Source organism: Chlorocebus sabaeus, chromosome 2, assembly GCF_047675955.1.
Source record: "Chlorocebus sabaeus isolate Y175 chromosome 2, mChlSab1.0.hap1, whole genome shotgun sequence".
NCBI classification, from domain to species: Eukaryota; Metazoa; Chordata; class Mammalia; order Primates; family Cercopithecidae; genus Chlorocebus; species Chlorocebus sabaeus.
Window position 1 is genome coordinate 34275537 of NC_132905.1, and position 18504 is coordinate 34294040.

General features: G+C 38.1%; 1 protein-coding gene across 2 annotated transcripts in view; it reads left to right on the forward strand.

Moving 5' to 3' along the window:
* The window catches only part of LOC140709207 (uncharacterized), a 146313-nt gene that overhangs the window by 72213 nt on the left and 55596 nt on the right, over positions 1–18504 (forward strand). For both annotated transcript variants that reach the window (XM_073007134.1, XM_073007136.1), the window contains exons 27-33: positions 2197–2293; positions 4576–4617; positions 4734–4762; positions 4855–4927; positions 11594–11624; positions 14272–14341; positions 17455–17551. In XM_073007134.1, coding sequence (XP_072863235.1) covers positions 2197–2293; positions 4576–4617; positions 4734–4762; positions 4855–4927; positions 11594–11624; positions 14272–14341; positions 17455–17551 — 439 coding nt within the window. The remainder of the gene's footprint in view (positions 1–2196; positions 2294–4575; positions 4618–4733; positions 4763–4854; positions 4928–11593; positions 11625–14271; positions 14342–17454; positions 17552–18504) is intronic.

Below are 18504 nucleotides of genomic sequence, written 5' to 3' on the forward strand. Positions count from 1 at the left end.
AGTTCGGTAGATCAGCTGAGGTCAGGAGTTCGAGATCAGCCTGGCCAGTGAGGTGAAACCCTGTCTTTAAAAAAACAAAAAAAAAAAACCCCCACACACAGAAAAATTAGCCAGGCATGAAATACTATCACAGAAATACTTATGTAAACTGGGAATATACCTGTGTTCCCAACTGCTCAGGAGGCCAAGGCAGGAGAATCACTTGAACCCGGCAGGCAGAGGTTGCAGTGAACCAAGATCGCACCATTGCACTCCAGCCTGGGGGACAGAGCTAGACTACATCTGAAAAAATGAAATAAAATAATATAACCACTCAAAGTCCTTATATCACACTCTGAAATTTCAAATTTTGAAGTTTTGATATTTAGTTGTTTAAATAATCATTGGAAGCTCCTGCATACCATAAGCTACTGGAGGTCAGTAAACACATTTGTGTCTCTCCTGGAGTGCCTAGAATACAGTGTTCCATGTAAGAAGCATTTTCATTGTTGTTTTTTAAGATGAGGTTTCACTCTGTCCCCTAGGCTGGAGGGCACTGGTGAGATGTTGGCTCACTTTGATCTCTCTTTCCTGGACTCAGGTGATCCTCACACCTCAGCCATCCAAGTAGTTGAAATTATTGTCCTATGTCACGATAGAACTGTGTCACCACGCTTGGCTGAGGTTTGAACAGGCAGGGTTTTGCCTTGTTGCCCAGGCTGGTCTTTAACCTTTGGGCTCAAGTGTTCTGCCCACCTCAGCCTCTCATAGTGCTGAGGTTACAGACAGGAGACATTCAGCCTTAATAGTTGTTTAGTCTGAATAAATAGACAAGTGAATTTTTATATAACAGAATATTGTAAGTAATATATCTAATGTGTCTAATGATTAAATATTGTATTGAAAATATTGCTTACATTTGTATTATTTCTTACTATATAAAGGTGTATAAGTTTTGATGTGTTATGTTGAGAAATTATGCCATAAATAAAAAGGAAATAAATTAGAAATAGGTCGTCAGCAGCAAAGAGGGTTACAATATATTTTCTAGTATCATTCAACTGGAATGTTAACATCGTGATATTACATTAACATTTCTTAAATGTTTTATTAGCCTCAACTCATGTTCTATTAAATATACCATTTCAAGCCATACATTACTCTTTAGTATTCTGGTGACGAAATCTTTTCCTGGGTGGAAATTTGATGAAAAGTTCCAGGTTTCCCTCTGTTGTAATAATGTTCTTTCAGGTAGTGGTAGATGACCATATTTAGCTACTTGAATGTCTTAGAGTAATAAACTATATCACAGAAATACTTACAGAAACTAATTGTAGCATAAATATTAATTAGTATTATTCAGAATATGAAAGACCAAAAGACTCTTTAATAGATCTATTTCTCCATGTATTTTATTGTACTTCATGTTGTTTCTTTTCTTTCTTGACTTAAGCTCATATTTCATTGACCAATTAGGCTTGTTTTTCATTTGTATCTCTCTTTGTTCTCACATTTTAAATAGAAACTTTTGGGGAGTCAGGGTCTTGCTCTGTTCCCCAGACTGGACTGCAGTGGCATGATCTTGGCTCACTACAGTCTCCACCTCTCAGGCTCAAGTGATCCTCCCACATCAGCCTCCTGAGCAGCTGGGATACAGGCACACACCATCATGCCTGACTCCTTTTTGTATTTCTGTGTAGAGATGTATTCCCATTATGTTGCCCAGGCTGGTCTCAAACTCCTGAACTCAAGCAATCCACCCACCTTGGCCTTGCAAAGGGCTGGGATTACAGGTGTGAGCCACCATATCTGGGCAACATTGAGGTTTATTTAAAGGAACTGGTTAGGGCTGTGTGTGCTGGTGCACACTGGTTATCTCAACAGTTTGGGAGGCAGAAGTGGAAGGTTTACTTGAGCCTAGGAGGTTGAGACCAGCCTGGGCAGTATAATGAGGCCTTGTCTCTACAAAACTACCAATAAATACATTAGCCTGTCATGATGGTATGCACCTGTAGTTCCAGCTATTCAGGAAGTTGAGGTGGGAAGACTGCCTGAGGTCGGGAGGTTGAGACCACAGTGAGCCATAATGATGCCACTGCATTCTAGCCCTGGGTTGACAGAATGAGATCCGGTTTCATAAAAAGAGAATGATAAGAAACTCTTGATGCAACTCATTATAATTTTTTAAATGGAAACTAATTCTTGATATTTCCTTAGCAGTGTGTCCCCGAGACATTGTCACAGCCTTTACCTGGACCTTCCCATGAAAAAGGCAATGGAATAGTCAATGGAAAAGGAAAAGGAGAAGGAGAAGGTGAGAACTGGATTTTGTTTTAAAAGTCATTTAATGGAATGTTTCTTTTAGAATATGAACACTAATATAGTCTCCTAGCTAAAGAAAATGTCCTATTAACTATAATAAGTAAAGGAGAATTAAAATGGTGATAAGTTGTATCTCTAACCAAGGGTCAGTAGTTGATTCTATTGGGAGCACCACTGAAGGAGCTGAGCTATGAGTTCCATTTTAAGATACTCTAAAAACTGAGGTAAGTCAGGAGAGAAGGAGGAGGAAATGAATAAAAGAGAAAGAAAGAATGAAGAGGGCAGAGTGTACATGGAATAAATTTTAAAAAGCATATGCGGGTATATGTAATGGAAGGTGGTAAAGTCAAATTGATCTGTAGAAGAAGGAAGAACAGGGTGTTAGAAATAGGAAACAAGATAAAGTGAGCTTCCAGTACCAAAATGTGTCAGTGAATTAGAGTAACATTTTCCTACTCTTGCTGTCATCCTCACTACTGGGGAGGCATTAAGGATTGAGGTACTTTACCACACAGACCTGTGTTTTATCTACCATAGATGAATATCACCGTAAATGGTCAGCCATGTATGGATAAAATTTAGTTGTATAGAAAATGGTGTAAATTCATGGGATAGTAAATTAAGTAGAGATGGTATTGCCTGACTAAAAGTTCATTAGAAACATTATGGCTTATAATGTAGTATTAAATTCAGGGACATAGTAGGGAAGAAATTGACACTAGGCCAAACAGGGCAATTAGGGTAAACCAATATGCAAGCACATCAGTGTAGAAAAGGGCATTCAAATGGTCATGAATTAGTTGAGGAGCTTCTGGAAAGTGCACATTGTGATTCAGCAGGTATGGGATTCTGTATTTCTCATGAGTACTCAGGTGATGTTGGTGCTGGTCCCTGGCACTGCCCTGAATAACAAGGGAATAGCCTTCCTTTAGAGAAATCTGGAAAAAGAACTATTGGAGAGCAATTTAAAAAATAACAGAATCCAGGGAGAGCATTAATTTCCTTTTATTTCTGAGCATGATTCTAGCCACAGGGGAAGGAGAATGAGATGAGAAGAGAGATTAGAGGTGTATGCTACTCCTGAACACAGATGACAAGAGTGGTCACAATGATCCGCAAAGAGCAGCTAGGAAGGGAAGCATCAGGATGACAGATCTAAAAATCACTTTTTCAAAGGAAGAGGGATTGTGAAACGACAAGGAGGGAGGAAAGAAAGATATTCGCTGGGTTCTTGGGAGTTAAAGCCAAGTAAACTTGAGATGAGGCACTTCCAGTTGCTTTGGCATATGCCCCGTCTCACAAGAGAGGTTATTGCTGTGGGGAGTACTGGAGACAGGAGGGAGTGCTAGACTTGGGGTAAACTGCAGCAGCTCATTTCATTTCATAACTGTCAGGCCTCAGAGAGAGAAGTTTCACTGACGTGAGTGAATAAGATGTGATTAAGTTGCATGTAGATGCTTTGACTAATTTTTTTTGAGACAGCCAGTTATTTGATATGATAGCTGTTTTATAAATGTCCTTTACAGTGTAAGATAATATACCAAACTTAGCTAATTTTAGATGCAATCATATTATAAAATTCATTCTGTGAATATCAAATTTCTCATTTTCAATAAATACTGCACTGATTTTGCAGTATAAAAGTGCATTCATATCCAGCAAGTCTGTGGTATTTCAGTGTTTTCTTTTTTGATAAATATTTTGATATTGGAAACTGATTCTACATGGTTTATTTGATGTGTTTTATGGACCGCCTTATGAGCGGATCAAAGAGCTGTAATTTAAGGCCAAACGAGGGGATAGGAGAAATGTAGGTGCTACAGTAGCCCATGTGGTCATGGGAAAAATGAATATTTTATTTAGCTGTGATTTCATAAGTGTGTATAACAGCTGATCAATTTAGAACACTGTCTTTGATGAGAGGTGAATTGCACGCTCACCTGAACTGTCATCTCAACTGTGTATTTCCTCAGCGACAGGACATGGGGAATTTATCTGTGGTGTGCTGGCAGCAATGCCTCTGATGTGTTGAGTGAAAATACTCTGTACCTTCACCCTCAGCCTTGACATTGATACCCTCAGGTTTGATTTCCTCATCTGTTTAATGGTCTCTTTTCTCCTCATCAGCCCACGTGTTTACAGTGATATCCTTGCTTTTCTGTTTTAGGTATAGGCATTTGAAACATAATCTCACTGTTGAAATGTAAACTGTGAGTTTTAGGAATCCTATATTCCTATTTTCCTCACTATATTTCTGTCATGTTGCTGTCCTAGGCAAGGAAAAGAAGCAGCCAAGCATTACCCTCAAAACCTTAAGTAATTATTTTTCTGGCCAGGCATGAGAATTCAGCTTGATAGTAACACTGCCTGAATGTTTGGTTGGCCCTGTCATACTTACATATAATTGATGACATATCCCCTTTGCTTTGTAGGGCCTCCTGCACAACATCCTTCCTTGAAGGTAATTAATTATGCATATTTTTTGAAGCACTAACTCCATATTGTATAAAATATATATGATTCGTGAATCATTTTCTTTTAAAACTCATTCAGCCTAGCACTAAAATGGAAGATCCTGCTGTGAAAGGGGCAGTACAAAGAAAGAAAGTACAGACCTTGAGAGCAGGTACGTTATCAATACAAATGAAATGCTGGAAATAAGTACATTAAATGATTGGAGGTACTCACATTATTCTTACCCCTAATTCTATGTCCTCAAAATTGAATGGAAGGCATTGACATAAGTGTTATTGTTGGTATCCGTATTTGAATAAAAATAAATTTAGAAGCATAAAAATATTTTTAAGATGTAAGCTTTGACTCAGATGTTTCTCTTTTAATATTTTGAATAGCATAAAGCTTTCAATATAAAATTTTTGTACTTGTCATGGATTCAAAGCAGTGAATTTTGAGACTCTAAGCTATTTCCAGTGAGTTATGTGCTAGTTGGAGTTCTGATCTTTACCTAGAGGAAGGCTTTACTCATTAACGTGTCAGTTTCTGTGTTAACTTTAGAGGCTTGCTGCTAGTGTTATTACAATGATGATCTGAAGCCAATCAGATGTTCCAATGAGCAGACTGTGCGTGTAGGTGTATGCATAGGTGTGTGTATGTGTGAGTTTGTGGCATCTTTGATTATTAAAAATGAGGAAAGTAACGATTCATTTATAACTGGTAGACAGTCTTTTAAAAGGGTTATTTTGAGACTTTTTGGTGTTAAGGTTTTTAAAACATGATTGCGTAGAGGCTACCGACATCGCAAATTGGTTGTTTTTCATTTCAATGCCCTTTTGAAATCTTTGACTGTATTGTGATGCTCAGAAGTAATATGCAGAATGTTTTATTTGTGTCCTAAAATGGTATATGAGTGATTCTACACTTTACATACCTCTCTGCCACTTTCTTTGGTGTATTTTGTGGTATATTTTCCAGATGCATCCACATTGATATGATTATCCCCACTTTAATTTATTTTACACTTTTCATTGTACTCCCTTATACCACCACTTCACCACATTCAGTTAGACTCTCCTGTTGCTGATAAATGAAGAAAGAAAGAAAGAAAAATAAAACTAATGTCATATTAAAAGGGCTTTTTGAAATCAGTTTGTGTCTATTAATGTTTACTATATGAAATTTTAAAGCTGAAAAGTTCAGAATACAAGCATGCACCACCATATTTTATAAATGCTCTTAGAACTATGACTCATGAGGCTTTAACCTATGAAGTTAGGACAATTCATTTCTCTGAAGAAGTTTGCTGTGCTGTTCTCAGAAAAGAAAACTGAAAATAGCAAACAGCATTGTCTTATTTGACCTCTTGGACATCCTTGAACGAACCTGAAACTCCAGGGATACTCGGATCAAAATTCAGAACTAATGTTTTAAACAATATATATAGTTTGTGAAAGTTCAGTGGTCATGAGCCCTTGATGGTCAAATGACCTCTCAAATTTCACTTTTGCATTTTTTTGCTCTTTTCCTTGACTTGTCTTAAAAGCTAAATTCAACAGTTTTATTTATACAGAACCAGGAATTTAACTTTTTAAATATATTTCTGTCCTATCTCATGGTGTTGTGTACTCTTCAGTTCTAGTGTGAACATAGACTTATTTTTATATGGGAACAATTAGTTTTTCTGTTTGTTTGTTTGTTTGTTTGTTTGTTTGTTTGTTTGTTTGCATTTTTGAGACAGAGTCTTGCTCTGTCACCCAGGCTGGAGTGCTGTGGCTCGGTCTTGACTCATTACAACCTCTGCCTCTTGGGTTCAAGCAATTCTCCTGCTTCAGTCCCTCGAGTAGCTGATACTACAGGCACGTGCTACCACATACTGCTAATGTTTCTCTTTTTGGTACAGATGGGGTTTCACCATGTTGGCCAGGCTGCTCTAGAACTCCTGACCTCAGGTGATCTGCCCACCTCAGCTTTCCAATGTGCTGGGATTGCAGGCGGGAACCATTGTGCCAGCTACAAATAAGAATTTTAAGGCTATTATATTTTATACAAATCTTTGGTCTATATTTAAGGCTTCACATGTGAATTCTGAAGGTATTCATGCATTGAGGGAAGATCATCTCAGTTTAATGAAGGCAGTTTTTAATTTAATGTATATTCATTAAATTGTTTTTTTGAACATTTTGTCTCTAGTACACAGAAACACACTAAAATGTCATGGGTATTTGACCTTAATGTGTTCATGCACAAACTTAGTTATTCAAATATTTTCTTATCCCTCGAGTATCTGTTCACAGGAAGTGGTGGATAACACATCCTACAGTTTGGATGCATTTCTTTTGACTTTTTGACTTGTTTTGTGATGAACTGCTTTTAATGGATGATTCATGTTTTCGGTTTTAGGAGAAGCACAGAAAAAGATGAGAAGCAAGTAAACAGGAACTGTATGATCAGTAGTAGACTATTATAGTACATTCTCAATAGTACTATGTTTTTCTCCAGTTATAGAATTTACTTGAATGATGCACAATTAATCAATTATTATTATTATTATAGGAGATGGGGTCTCTCTATGTTGCCTTGGCTAGAATACCGTGTCTATTTATTGGTGCATTCATAGCTCACTGTAGCCTTGAACTCCTGGGCTCAAGCAGTCATCTTACAGTAGCTGGGACTACAATTTTGTGTGGTTACATCTGGCCTGATACACATTTATTTATTTATTTATTTATTTATTTATTTATTTATTTTTGATACAGGGTCTCCCTCTGTTGCCGGTACTGGGGTACAGTGGTGCCATCTTGGCTCACTGCAACTTCTGCTTCTTGGCCATAAGTGGTCCTTTCACCTTTTACCTTAGCCTCCCAAGTAGCTGGGACTACAGGCATGTACCACCACACTTGGCTAATTTTCTTTTTAAGGTTTTGTTGTTGTTGTTGTTTGTTTCTTTGTTTGTTTGTTTAATACATGAGGTCTCACTCTATTGCCCGGGCGGGTCTGGAACTTCTGGGCTCAAGTGATCCGCCTGCCTCAGCCTCCCAAAATACTGGGATTTACAAGTGTGAGCCACTGCACCTGACCTGCACAATTATCATAAAAAGGAAGTAAGCCCACTTCCATTGCAGAAAATTGACCGCCCTTTCGTTTTTTTCTAGAAACGTTCATATTGTAGAACATATTGTCGATCCCCCAGATTTTCTATTTTTTATTCAGTTAAAATAGGATTGCTGCTTATTTCACATTATCGTTTCATTTATTCCTTTTATGGCTTTATTGAATTGTATAGATATAGAAATATAAGACTTTCCAAATATCAAATATCAAGGGAAAAAAAGAAAAGGAAAACAGATTAGGGAAAGCTATTCTGTGAAATAACCACCTGATTACAGTTACATATATCATATCAACTTCATAAAAATCTTACACAATGCATTTGTGTCAAAGTTCCCCAAGACCACCCCCAGGTTTAGTGTTTCACTAGAAAGACTCACAGGACTCAGCAAATAGTCATACTCAGCTCTTTACTTGATTACAAGAAAGGGGGCAAGCAGAATTAGTAGAGGAAAAAGTTGCATGTGTCAAGTCTGGAGGAAACCAGGCACAAGCTTCCAGGAGTCCTCTCCTGTGGAGTTCCCAGGATCTGCCTAATTCTCCCAGGCTCACATTTTGACAACATTTGTGCAGTGATATCTACCAGTACCAGAGTCTCATTAGAGACTAAGTACCCAAGTGTTTCTGTGGAGGTTACTCTCCGTGACATGTACCCAAATTCCAGACTCCTAGAAGGAAAGCAGCTGTTCAGAGTAACCACACTGTTTCTATAAACACTTTAGACACAGTGAGCCACTCTCCTTAGGGAATGGTGGAAACCCTTCTAGGCTCAAGCGATCCTCCTGCCTCAGCCTCCCGAGTAGCTGAAATTAGAGGTGCCCGCCATCATGCCCAGCTAATTTTTGTATTTTTAGTAGAAAAGAGGTTTTGCCATATTGGCCAGACTGGTCTTGAATTCATTTCCTCAGGCTGATCTTGAACTCATGACCTCATGTGATCCCCCCACCTTTGCCTCCCAAAGTGCTGAGATTATAGGCATGAGCCACTGAGCCCAGTTGTGAATATCTTTTTAAAATCAGTAACTTTATTTCTTAGAGCAGTTTTAGGTTCACAGCAAAAGTGAGAGGAAGGTACAGAGATTTCTCATATATTCTGTGCCTCCCACATGCATAGCCTCCCCCGTGATTAGTAGTTTCCACCAGAGTGGTACATTTGTTATGACTGATGAACTTACATTGACACATTATGATACATTCTAATCACTCAAAGTTCATAGTTTACATCAGGCTTCACTCTTGATGCTGTACATTCTGTGAACTTGGACAACTGTATAATGAATGATATGACATGTATCTATTACTGTAATATTATCGACAGAACAGTTTCACTACCCTAAAAGTTCTCTACACTATGCTTGTTCATCTCTCACTTTCTCCCTAGCAACTCCTGGCAACCATTGATCTTTACTCTATCTTCATAGTTTTATTATTTTCAGAAGAGTACAGTGGATATCTTTTTGAATAGTTAAAAAATTAAAGATCCATGGTAATTGAACGTAGTCATTTAAGATGTTCCTTGTGCTTTTTGTTTTCCTTTTGCTTCTTTATCACTGTAAAGAATGATATATGCTGATGAGATGTGCTTTACATACTCAGAAAACATGATTTGTATAGCTATTTGGGACATAATAGAAAGGGTTGAGGGAAAGGACACCATGCCGTGCCACACGGCACAAACTGGAGTATCTTGCTCTATGGTGTGGGTCCAGATAGACTCTCTAGCAATGGACGGGGACAAGCGCAACGGGTTGGACTTTACAAAAGTGGAATCACTAAGTCGGTCATACTTACCTTCCGTTGGAAATAAGACCAGGCAGTGAATGCTATAGGTAAATACATGTGTTCCTCACTGATCCTCTTCCTTTGAGGGATGAGGTTGACAACAGCCTGTAGTATGATGACATGACTCATCTACAACTAGATTCTGTCATGAGGGATGGTAAGGGAGTTTTGCTTGATGTGAGGTGAAAAAGAATTTTTTTCTCCTACTTGGGAGAAGGGAAGCATTGGAATATTCTGGTAGTAAAAGGGCATTGATAGTTTTCCTTCTGTATATTTTTCACATCAGATAATACTGCCCAGCGGCCTGCCACACCTCCCCAGTGTTTCTTAAGCTTCTCTCTGAATACGGATAAGCTCTTAAAGGAGTGATGTTTCCAGTGGTTCTTTCTGTGGGAGGTAAAATGGCAGGTGAAGTTGGGCCTTGTTATACATCGGGCAGAGCAAATAGCTACAACTAATGAAACCACCCAGCACCTTCCCCAGAAGAGTATTAGCCAGAGTAACACACCGATCTCTCTTCAGCTCTTCTCCACTGGCAGCTGGAAGGTCTTTGCAAGGATTCCTGTTTCTGGTCTGATTCCTATGTTTTGCTGGCTTCTGGTGATATAAGGTGTTTTATCCTAAACTGAACAGTTTGAACTGAAGAGCTAGAGAGGCTGTGTTGTGCTATAACAAAATAAGTGCAGTAGTTCCCCCTTAACTGTGGGAAATACATTCCAAGACTCCCAGTGGATGCATGGAACCGCGAATAGTACTGAATCACAACTGTTTTTTCCTATGCATACCTATCTATGATAAAGTTTAATTTATAAATTAAATTAAATCTGATTGTGTCAGCAGATAGGGTGTGAGAATTGAATGGTGTCATCAGCAGGAATGATTCTTGCTCATTGGGGGGAAAATCTCTCCACACATTTGGTCATGGAAGCCTTCTTTGTTGATGATTGTTGCTGCGGTGTGAGTGCAGAGAAAACCCTGTCGAGTATGTCTTTTTGCACATATAGTGGATAAAAGGTAATACTATATATTCTGTTTTAATGGCCTCTCATATTTTGGTCCAGAAATCACGCCCTTTGACACTGTTGACTCATCACACCTGTTCTGTTAACAATACCATTTTTGCTCAATCTCATAGCGTTTGGCTAAAATGACTTGTATACTACAATTCACTTGTAGATACTACGTTTTTATAAATTTATTCTTCTTTGCATCTAATAAATACAAAGGGAAGAGTTCTTACTGCATTAATTACTTACCAATAGGTATAATTAATGTTAATTCTAGTAAGGTCCCAGACATGCTCCCAAAGGAATGCTTTGTAGGAAAGCATCAGTCTTATGCTTTAAAAAAACCAAACCAAACCAAAACAAATACAACAACAACAAAAACAGCATCTAAAGCATACACAAAAGTGTGCCTAATTTTTTTTTTTTTTTTTTTTTTTTTTTTTTTTTTTTTTGAGACGGAGTCTCGCTCTGTCGCCCGGGTTGGAGCGCAGTGGCCGGATCTCAGCTCACTGCAAGCTCCGCCTCCCGGGTTTACGCCATTCTCCTGCCTCAGCCTCCCGAGTAGCTGGGACTACAGGCGCCCGCCACCTCGCCCGGCTAGGTTTTTTTGTATTTTTTAGTAGAGACGGGGTTTCACCATGTTAGCCAGGATGGTCTCGATCTCCTGACCTCGTGATCCGCCCGTCTCGGCCTCCCAAAGTGCTGGGATTACAGGCTTGAGCCACCGCGCCCGGCCCCGTGCCTAATTTTTTTATGATGGTAGAGTCTTACTATGTTTCCTGAGTTGGTCTCAAACTTCTGGGTTCCTCAAGTGATCCTCCTGCCTCATCCTCCCAAATACTTTAGAGTACAGGCCTGCAGGCCTGTGCATTCTTATGCTTTTAATATTCTGTACATTTATTATTGATTTAAAATGCATTTTTCCTTTTTCTTTAATAGATGCTGGAAGTTCTGATGAATCTGCAGTCAGGTAGGATTTTATAGATGTAAACATTTATGTTAACTAAGGAAATAGAGATGGAAGAAACTAATATCTGTTGAGTGTTGTATTCTGGGCTAGACATCCTGCTATGTTCTATGCATTTACCATCTCATAAAGCCATCACAACATCTGTGTTCCTATAACCTACTATTTATTCAATTAACAACTATGGTTTAGTGCAGTCGATTCATTGCCTCATGATCCCATAGTTAACAAAGTAGCTGGCCCACAACTTGACCGTCAGCCTGCCTGCCTTCCAAATCCCTTCTCTTGCTCCTCAGCATAGATTGATAGACATCTATGCAGCCATTGGATCAAGGTATAGTTCTGAATCAGTTTAATCAGATTCATTAATTCAATTAATGCCTAAATTAATGAGAGTTTAAATACTTTAAACTCTCATTGAAAGTTATTGTTAGCATGTGGTTAGTCCAAGAGTTTTTCCTAATAAATTTGACAATTTCAGTGGTAACCGGTATCTTATTTTTACCATCAAAGACTTTAGGGCAGAACTTACTTAGCTTTGGCCATAGGACTGGAAGTTTTACAAAAATAAGTTTAGGCAAGTCTTAGAGAGAAATGATTTGACTTCCAAGTTTGGTTTTCCATTTAGGCCTGGAGTTCTGTTGACTTCCATAATACTTTTTTAAGTCTTGTTTCTTTTTCCATGACTTTTCTATAATCTTGTCTTGATTTTTAATGCTTTCCCCTCTCCTTTTTTTGTGTTTCTTTTGTTCTATTATTTTTTCAAATTCTGTTGGCTATGTACTCCCAGTTTTCCTATAGACAGAATCAAGAGGACATAGAATTACAGAATATTAAGGAATCTTAGAATGAATTAAAATACCTCCCAGTATTTTTACCTGTGTTGAATATTCCGGTCAAGTGATTCTGTAGATAGAGAATGTGAGGCTCAAAGAGATTAGTATGCTTTTTTAGACATAGCAATTGGCAGAAATGAGATTTGAACTCATTTTAAAGCCCAGTACAAACAGGAGTGAGTCTGGTGCACACAGTGGATAGAATGAGAATGGAATTAGCTGGTGAACCCAATGGAAGTAGGTAATAATGGAATGAGCAGGGGAAAGCCACGTTTGAAGACAAACAACACTGGATTGTGTAAGAGTATGAAGTCTTCACTAAGAGATGAAAATATTGGGGTTTATGACAAGTTTGATAAAGATACATTATAAAGATGAAAGACACAAGAAATTTGGGAATTATATACAAAGGCACATTACAATAGAAGGTTCAAGAGAGCTATAAAAAGTTTGCTTTTTTTTTTTTTATCAAGGACTGACAAACGACAATTTTTACTGAAATATGCTAAAACATTTTGAGACACTGGCAGGAGTGTCTGCAGCAGACAGAAATGTGGTATTATCTACTTCCATCCTGACTTACAGAGGGGTGGCTTAGAGACCCTGGAGTACTAAGAGGCTGGAGACTGCTGAACTACATAGATCTGTGGTACAGGGCAGGTGCCTCCTTACCTCTGCCTCTGTTCCCAATTCACTGATGTCCTTCCCATGTCCAAGTAGGCTGGTCAGGGGCATGATCGTCTGGTAAATCAGTCATGGAGTTCGGTTGGGTAGTTGGCAATGTGTCTGTGCTGGGGGAAGGTGACGGAGACTCCAGTTGGCTTGCTTTTTAGGACGAGGGATATAGAGATCTGTTACTCCTGGTCATTTGAGGCCATCCTTTCCGGAATCTGTGCTTTCATAGACTAAAGAGTTGAAGATTGAAGACTTCTATGGAGCCCTGCAGTAGTGGAATCTGAAAGTGGGTGCCCATAGGAAGAAAGATATTTAGATAGTAGTTAGAGAAATAGAGGTACAACTACCAGGACTCTGTATTTCCTGCAATCTCTCTCCTTGGATGTCTGAGTGCCTATGAAAATTTTTAATGGCTTATTAGCTTATGTGGACCTGAATAAGATAGTACCTATAGAGTGAAAATAATGGGATTTTATAATTATTAGTGTTTTAATCTTTCTGGGAAAAGTATTCTCAATAAGAACATACAGCTTTGTTATTTGACTTTTGTATATTTAGCTTTCATACATTTCAAATATTGCAGGGGATTCCCTATACTGATTTAGGGCAAAGGACAGCAATAGGACCTTCCTCAGTGGGTTCCATGCTGAGGAATCAAGACTGCCATTTTGAAGTGAAGCAGATTAGTCTTTTAAGGAGAGATAGATCAAGGAAAAGGGACAGTGGATCTTTCTACCTTGTTTGAAGTCATAAGCTTTCTTCCAGTTTAGGTAACAACATTTTTGTCATCCATTAATTGAATTTTAAGCTCAGCTTCAGGAAAGATAATTTGTGTGTGTAAATTACTGTCAGACTCTGCCAATACATTGACTGTCACTATTTGTTATATAAAGCTCAAGGTCAGTTTTCATTGAATATTTTATAGATTTAGACAGATGGAGGCAGAAATAGGTAACTAAAATCTATTTTTAGAACAGAGGCCATATTTTAATTGTATCAAAAATCATTTAATATATGGATCACTGAACTTTCTCCAGATTATGTCTTTTGTTTGAGGGGGAAGCTGGATATAAATTGGCAGTTATAAAAATTGTAAAGAAATCAACTTGCTCTTTTCATTGTGTGTTTTTGTTCTCAAGCATTTTCCATGAACTGTGTGTGGATTCATTGCCTACATCTGGTGACAAAGACTTGAGTGTTGCTACTAAGGTAAAGTGGTCTCTTGTAAAATTAATTTTCTCACTCTGAATCTAGTTTTGCACAGTATTTACTTTTCAAGTTTAGCAGTGGTTTACCTGTCATTGTTTTATGGTGATAATGGAAAGTTGGTCAGAGAAAAACATACATGTGGCTAGTTGATTCAAAAAATTTGTTTAACTTTGGTAACTAACAAAAATTGACATGTACTGTGACCGGGTAGGAGCTGTGAACTGGAAAATAAGTAGTGACAGGAAAGTTGCATTAGTAAATGCTTTCCCCAATAGAAGAAATATGAAATTTGGTTAAGGTTTATTTGGATAAATAGTAACACTTTGACTTTTAAATCATACTATTGTGACTTTCAGACTTTCATACTATTTATGCCTCTATAAATCTTCAGCGATCAAATGATTTGAAGTAATCCTGGACCCCCTCTGGTACCTTTTAGTTGTGAAAATGTACAGTACATAGCATAGAGCTTTTTCTTCTTGGAAACTTATTATTGTGGTACCATATAGTTTCTAGGAGAGATTGTTTCTATACCTATATTATTGATTCTGTAGTGAGACTAAAATAATATTAAAAATTGTAGAAAAATAGCTGAGTGTGGTGGTGTGTACCTGTGGTCCCTGCTGCTAGGGAGTTTGAGGCAGGAAGATTGCTTGAGCCCAGGAGTTTGAGAACGGCCTGGGCAACATAACAAGAATGTATCTGATTTAAAAATATAAATTGTGTAATGTAGAAATTTAAATTTATGTTCTCAAGATTTGTATCGCAAAGGGATTTTTTTTTTGTGTTTTATGAGATATCCATGAAGAGTTTATATAAAACATTTCATCTAATTTCATCTAATTGAATAACATGTATTTTGCTGCAAATAACCAGTTCTAGAAGCAGAGACTCTTAATACCAATATAGTAAGACTTTAACATCATAATTTTATCGTCGTAGTTTTAAAAAAAATATTTACTTGGCCGGGTTCAGTGGCTCATGCCTGCAATCTCAGCACTTTGGGAGGCTGAGGTGGATAGATCACCTGAGGTCAGAAGTTTAAGATCAGCCTGGCCAAAGTGGTGAAACCTTGTCTCTAAATAAAAACACACAGAAAAATTAGCCGGGCATGATGGCACATGCCTGTGTTTCCAGCTGCTAAGGAGGCAGAGGCAGGAGAATCACTTGAACCCAGGAGACGGATGTTGCAGTGAAACAAGATCACACCATTGCACTCCAGCCTGGCTGACAGAGCTTGACTACATCTTAAAAAAATAAAATAAAATAAGATAAAATAAAATAAAATAACCACTCAAAGTCCTTATAAATAATCATTGGAAGCTTCTGCATACCATGAGCTCCTGGAGATCAATAAACATACTTGTGTGTATCCTGGAGGGCCTAAAATACAGTCTTCTATGTAAGAAGCATTTTAACTCTTGTTTTTTGAGATGGGGTTTCACTCTGTCCCCCAGGCTGGAGGGCACTGGTGAGATCTTGTCTCACTTCGATCTCTCTTTCCTGGGCTCAGGTGATCCTCACACCTCAGACATCCAAGCAGTTGAAATTATAGACCTGTGTCACCATGCTTGGCTGAGTTTTCAAAAGACAGGGTTTTGCCTTGTTGCCCAGGCTGGTCTTTAACCATTGGGCTCAAGTGTTCTGCCCACCTCAGCCTCTCATAGTGCTGATGTTACGGATATGAGACGTTCAGCCTCAATATTTGTTTAGTCTGAATAAAGAGACAAGTGAATTTTTATATAACAGAATATTGTAAGTAATATATCTAATGTGTCTAATGATTAAATATTGTATTGAAAATATTGCTTACATTTGTATTATTTCTTACTATATAAAGGTGTATAAGTTTTGATGTGTTATGTTGAGAAATTATGCCATAAATAAAAAGGAAATAAATTAGAAATAGGTCGTCAGCAGCAAAGAGGGTTACAATATATTTTCTAGTATCATTCAACTGGAATGTTAACATCGTGATATTACATTAACATTTCTTAAATGTTTTATTAGCCTCAACTCATGTTCTATTAAATATACCATTTCAAGCCATACATTACTCTTTAGTATTCTGGTGACGAAATCTTTTCCTGGGTGGAAATTTGATGAAAAGTTCCAGGTTTCCCTCTGTTGTAATAATGTTCTTTCAGGTAGTGGTAGATGACCATATTTAGCTACTTGAATGTCTTAGAGTAATAAACTATATCACAGAAATACTTACAGAAACTAATTGTAGCATAAATATTAATTAGTATTATTCAGAATATGAAAGACCAAAAGACTCTTTAATAGATCTATTTCTCCATGTATTTTATTGTACTTCATGTTGTTTCTTTTCTTTCTTGACTTAAGCTCATATTTCATTGACCAATTAGGCTTGTTTTTCATTTGTATCTCTCTTTGTTCTCACATTTTAAATAGAAACTTTTGGGGAGTCAGGGTCTTGCTCTGTTCCCCAGACTGGACTGCAGTGGCATGATCTTGGCTCACTACAGTCTCCACCTCTCAGGCTCAAGTGATCCTCCCACATCAGCCTCCTGAGCAGCTGGGATACAGGCACACACCATCATGCCTGACTCCTTTTTGTATTTCTGTGTAGAGATGTATTCCCATTATGTTGCCCAGGCTGGTCTCAAACTCCTGAACTCAAGCAATCCACCCACCTTGGCCTTGCAAAGGGCTGGGATTACAGGTGTGAGCCACCATATCTGGGCAACATTGAGGTTTATTTAAAGGAACTGGTTAGGGCTGTGTGTGCTGGTGCACACTGGTTATCTCAACAGTTTGGGAGGCAGAAGTGGAAGGTTTACTTGAGCCTAGGAGGTTGAGACCAGCCTGGGCAGTATAATGAGGCCTTGTCTCTACAAAACTACCAATAAATACATTAGCCTGTCATGATGGTATGCACCTGTAGTTCCAGCTATTCAGGAAGTTGAGGTGGGAAGACTGCCTGAGGTCGGGAGGTTGAGACCACAGTGAGCCATAATGATGCCACTGCATTCTAGCCCTGGGTTGACAGAATGAGATCCGGTTTCATAAAAAGAGAATGATAAGAAACTCTTGATGCAACTCATTATAATTTTTTAAATGGAAACTAATTCTTGATATTTCCTTAGCAGTGTGTCCCCGAGACATTGTCACAGCCTTTACCTGGACCTTCCCATGAAAAAGGCAATGGAATAGTCAATGGAAAAGGAAAAGGAGAAGGAGAAGGTGAGAACTGGATTTTGTTTTAAAAGTCATTTAATGGAATGTTTCTTTTAGAATATGAACACTAATATAGTCTCCTAGCTAAAGAAAATGTCCTATTAACTATAATAAGTAAAGGAGAATTAAAATGGTGATAAGTTGTATCTCTAACCAAGGGTCAGTAGTTGATTCTATTGGGAGCACCACTGAAGGAGCTGAGCTATGAGTTCCATTTTAAGATACTCTAAAAACTGAGGTAAGTCAGGAGAGAAGGAGGAGGAAATGAATAAAAGAGAAAGAAAGAATGAAGAGGGCAGAGTGTACATGGAATAAATTTTAAAAAGCATATGCGGGTATATGTAATGGAAGGTGGTAAAGTCAAATTGATCTGTAGAAGAAGGAAGAACAGGGTGTTAGAAATAGGAAACAAGATAAAGTGAGCTTCCAGTACCAAAATGTGTCAGTGAATTAGAGTAACATTTTCCTACTCTTGCTGTCATCCTCACTACTGGGGAGGCATTAAGGATTGAGGTACTTTACCACACAGACCTGTGTTTTATCTACCATAGATGAATATCACCGTAAATGGTCAGCCATGTATGGATAAAATTTAGTTGTATAGAAAATGGTGTAAATTCATGGGATAGTAAATTAAGTAGAGATGGTATTGCCTGACTAAAAGTTCATTAGAAACATTATGGCTTATAATGTAGTATTAAATTCAGGGACATAGTAGGGAAGAAATTGACACTAGGCCAAACAGGGCAATTAGGGTAAACCAATATGCAAGCACATCAGTGTAGAAAAGGGCATTCAAATGGTCATGAATTAGTTGAGGAGCTTCTGGAAAGTGCACATTGTGATTCAGCAGGTATGGGATTCTGTATTTCTCATGAGTACTCAGGTGATGTTGGTGCTGGTCCCTGGCACTGCCCTGAATAACAAGGGAATAGCCTTCCTTTAGAGAAATCTGGAAA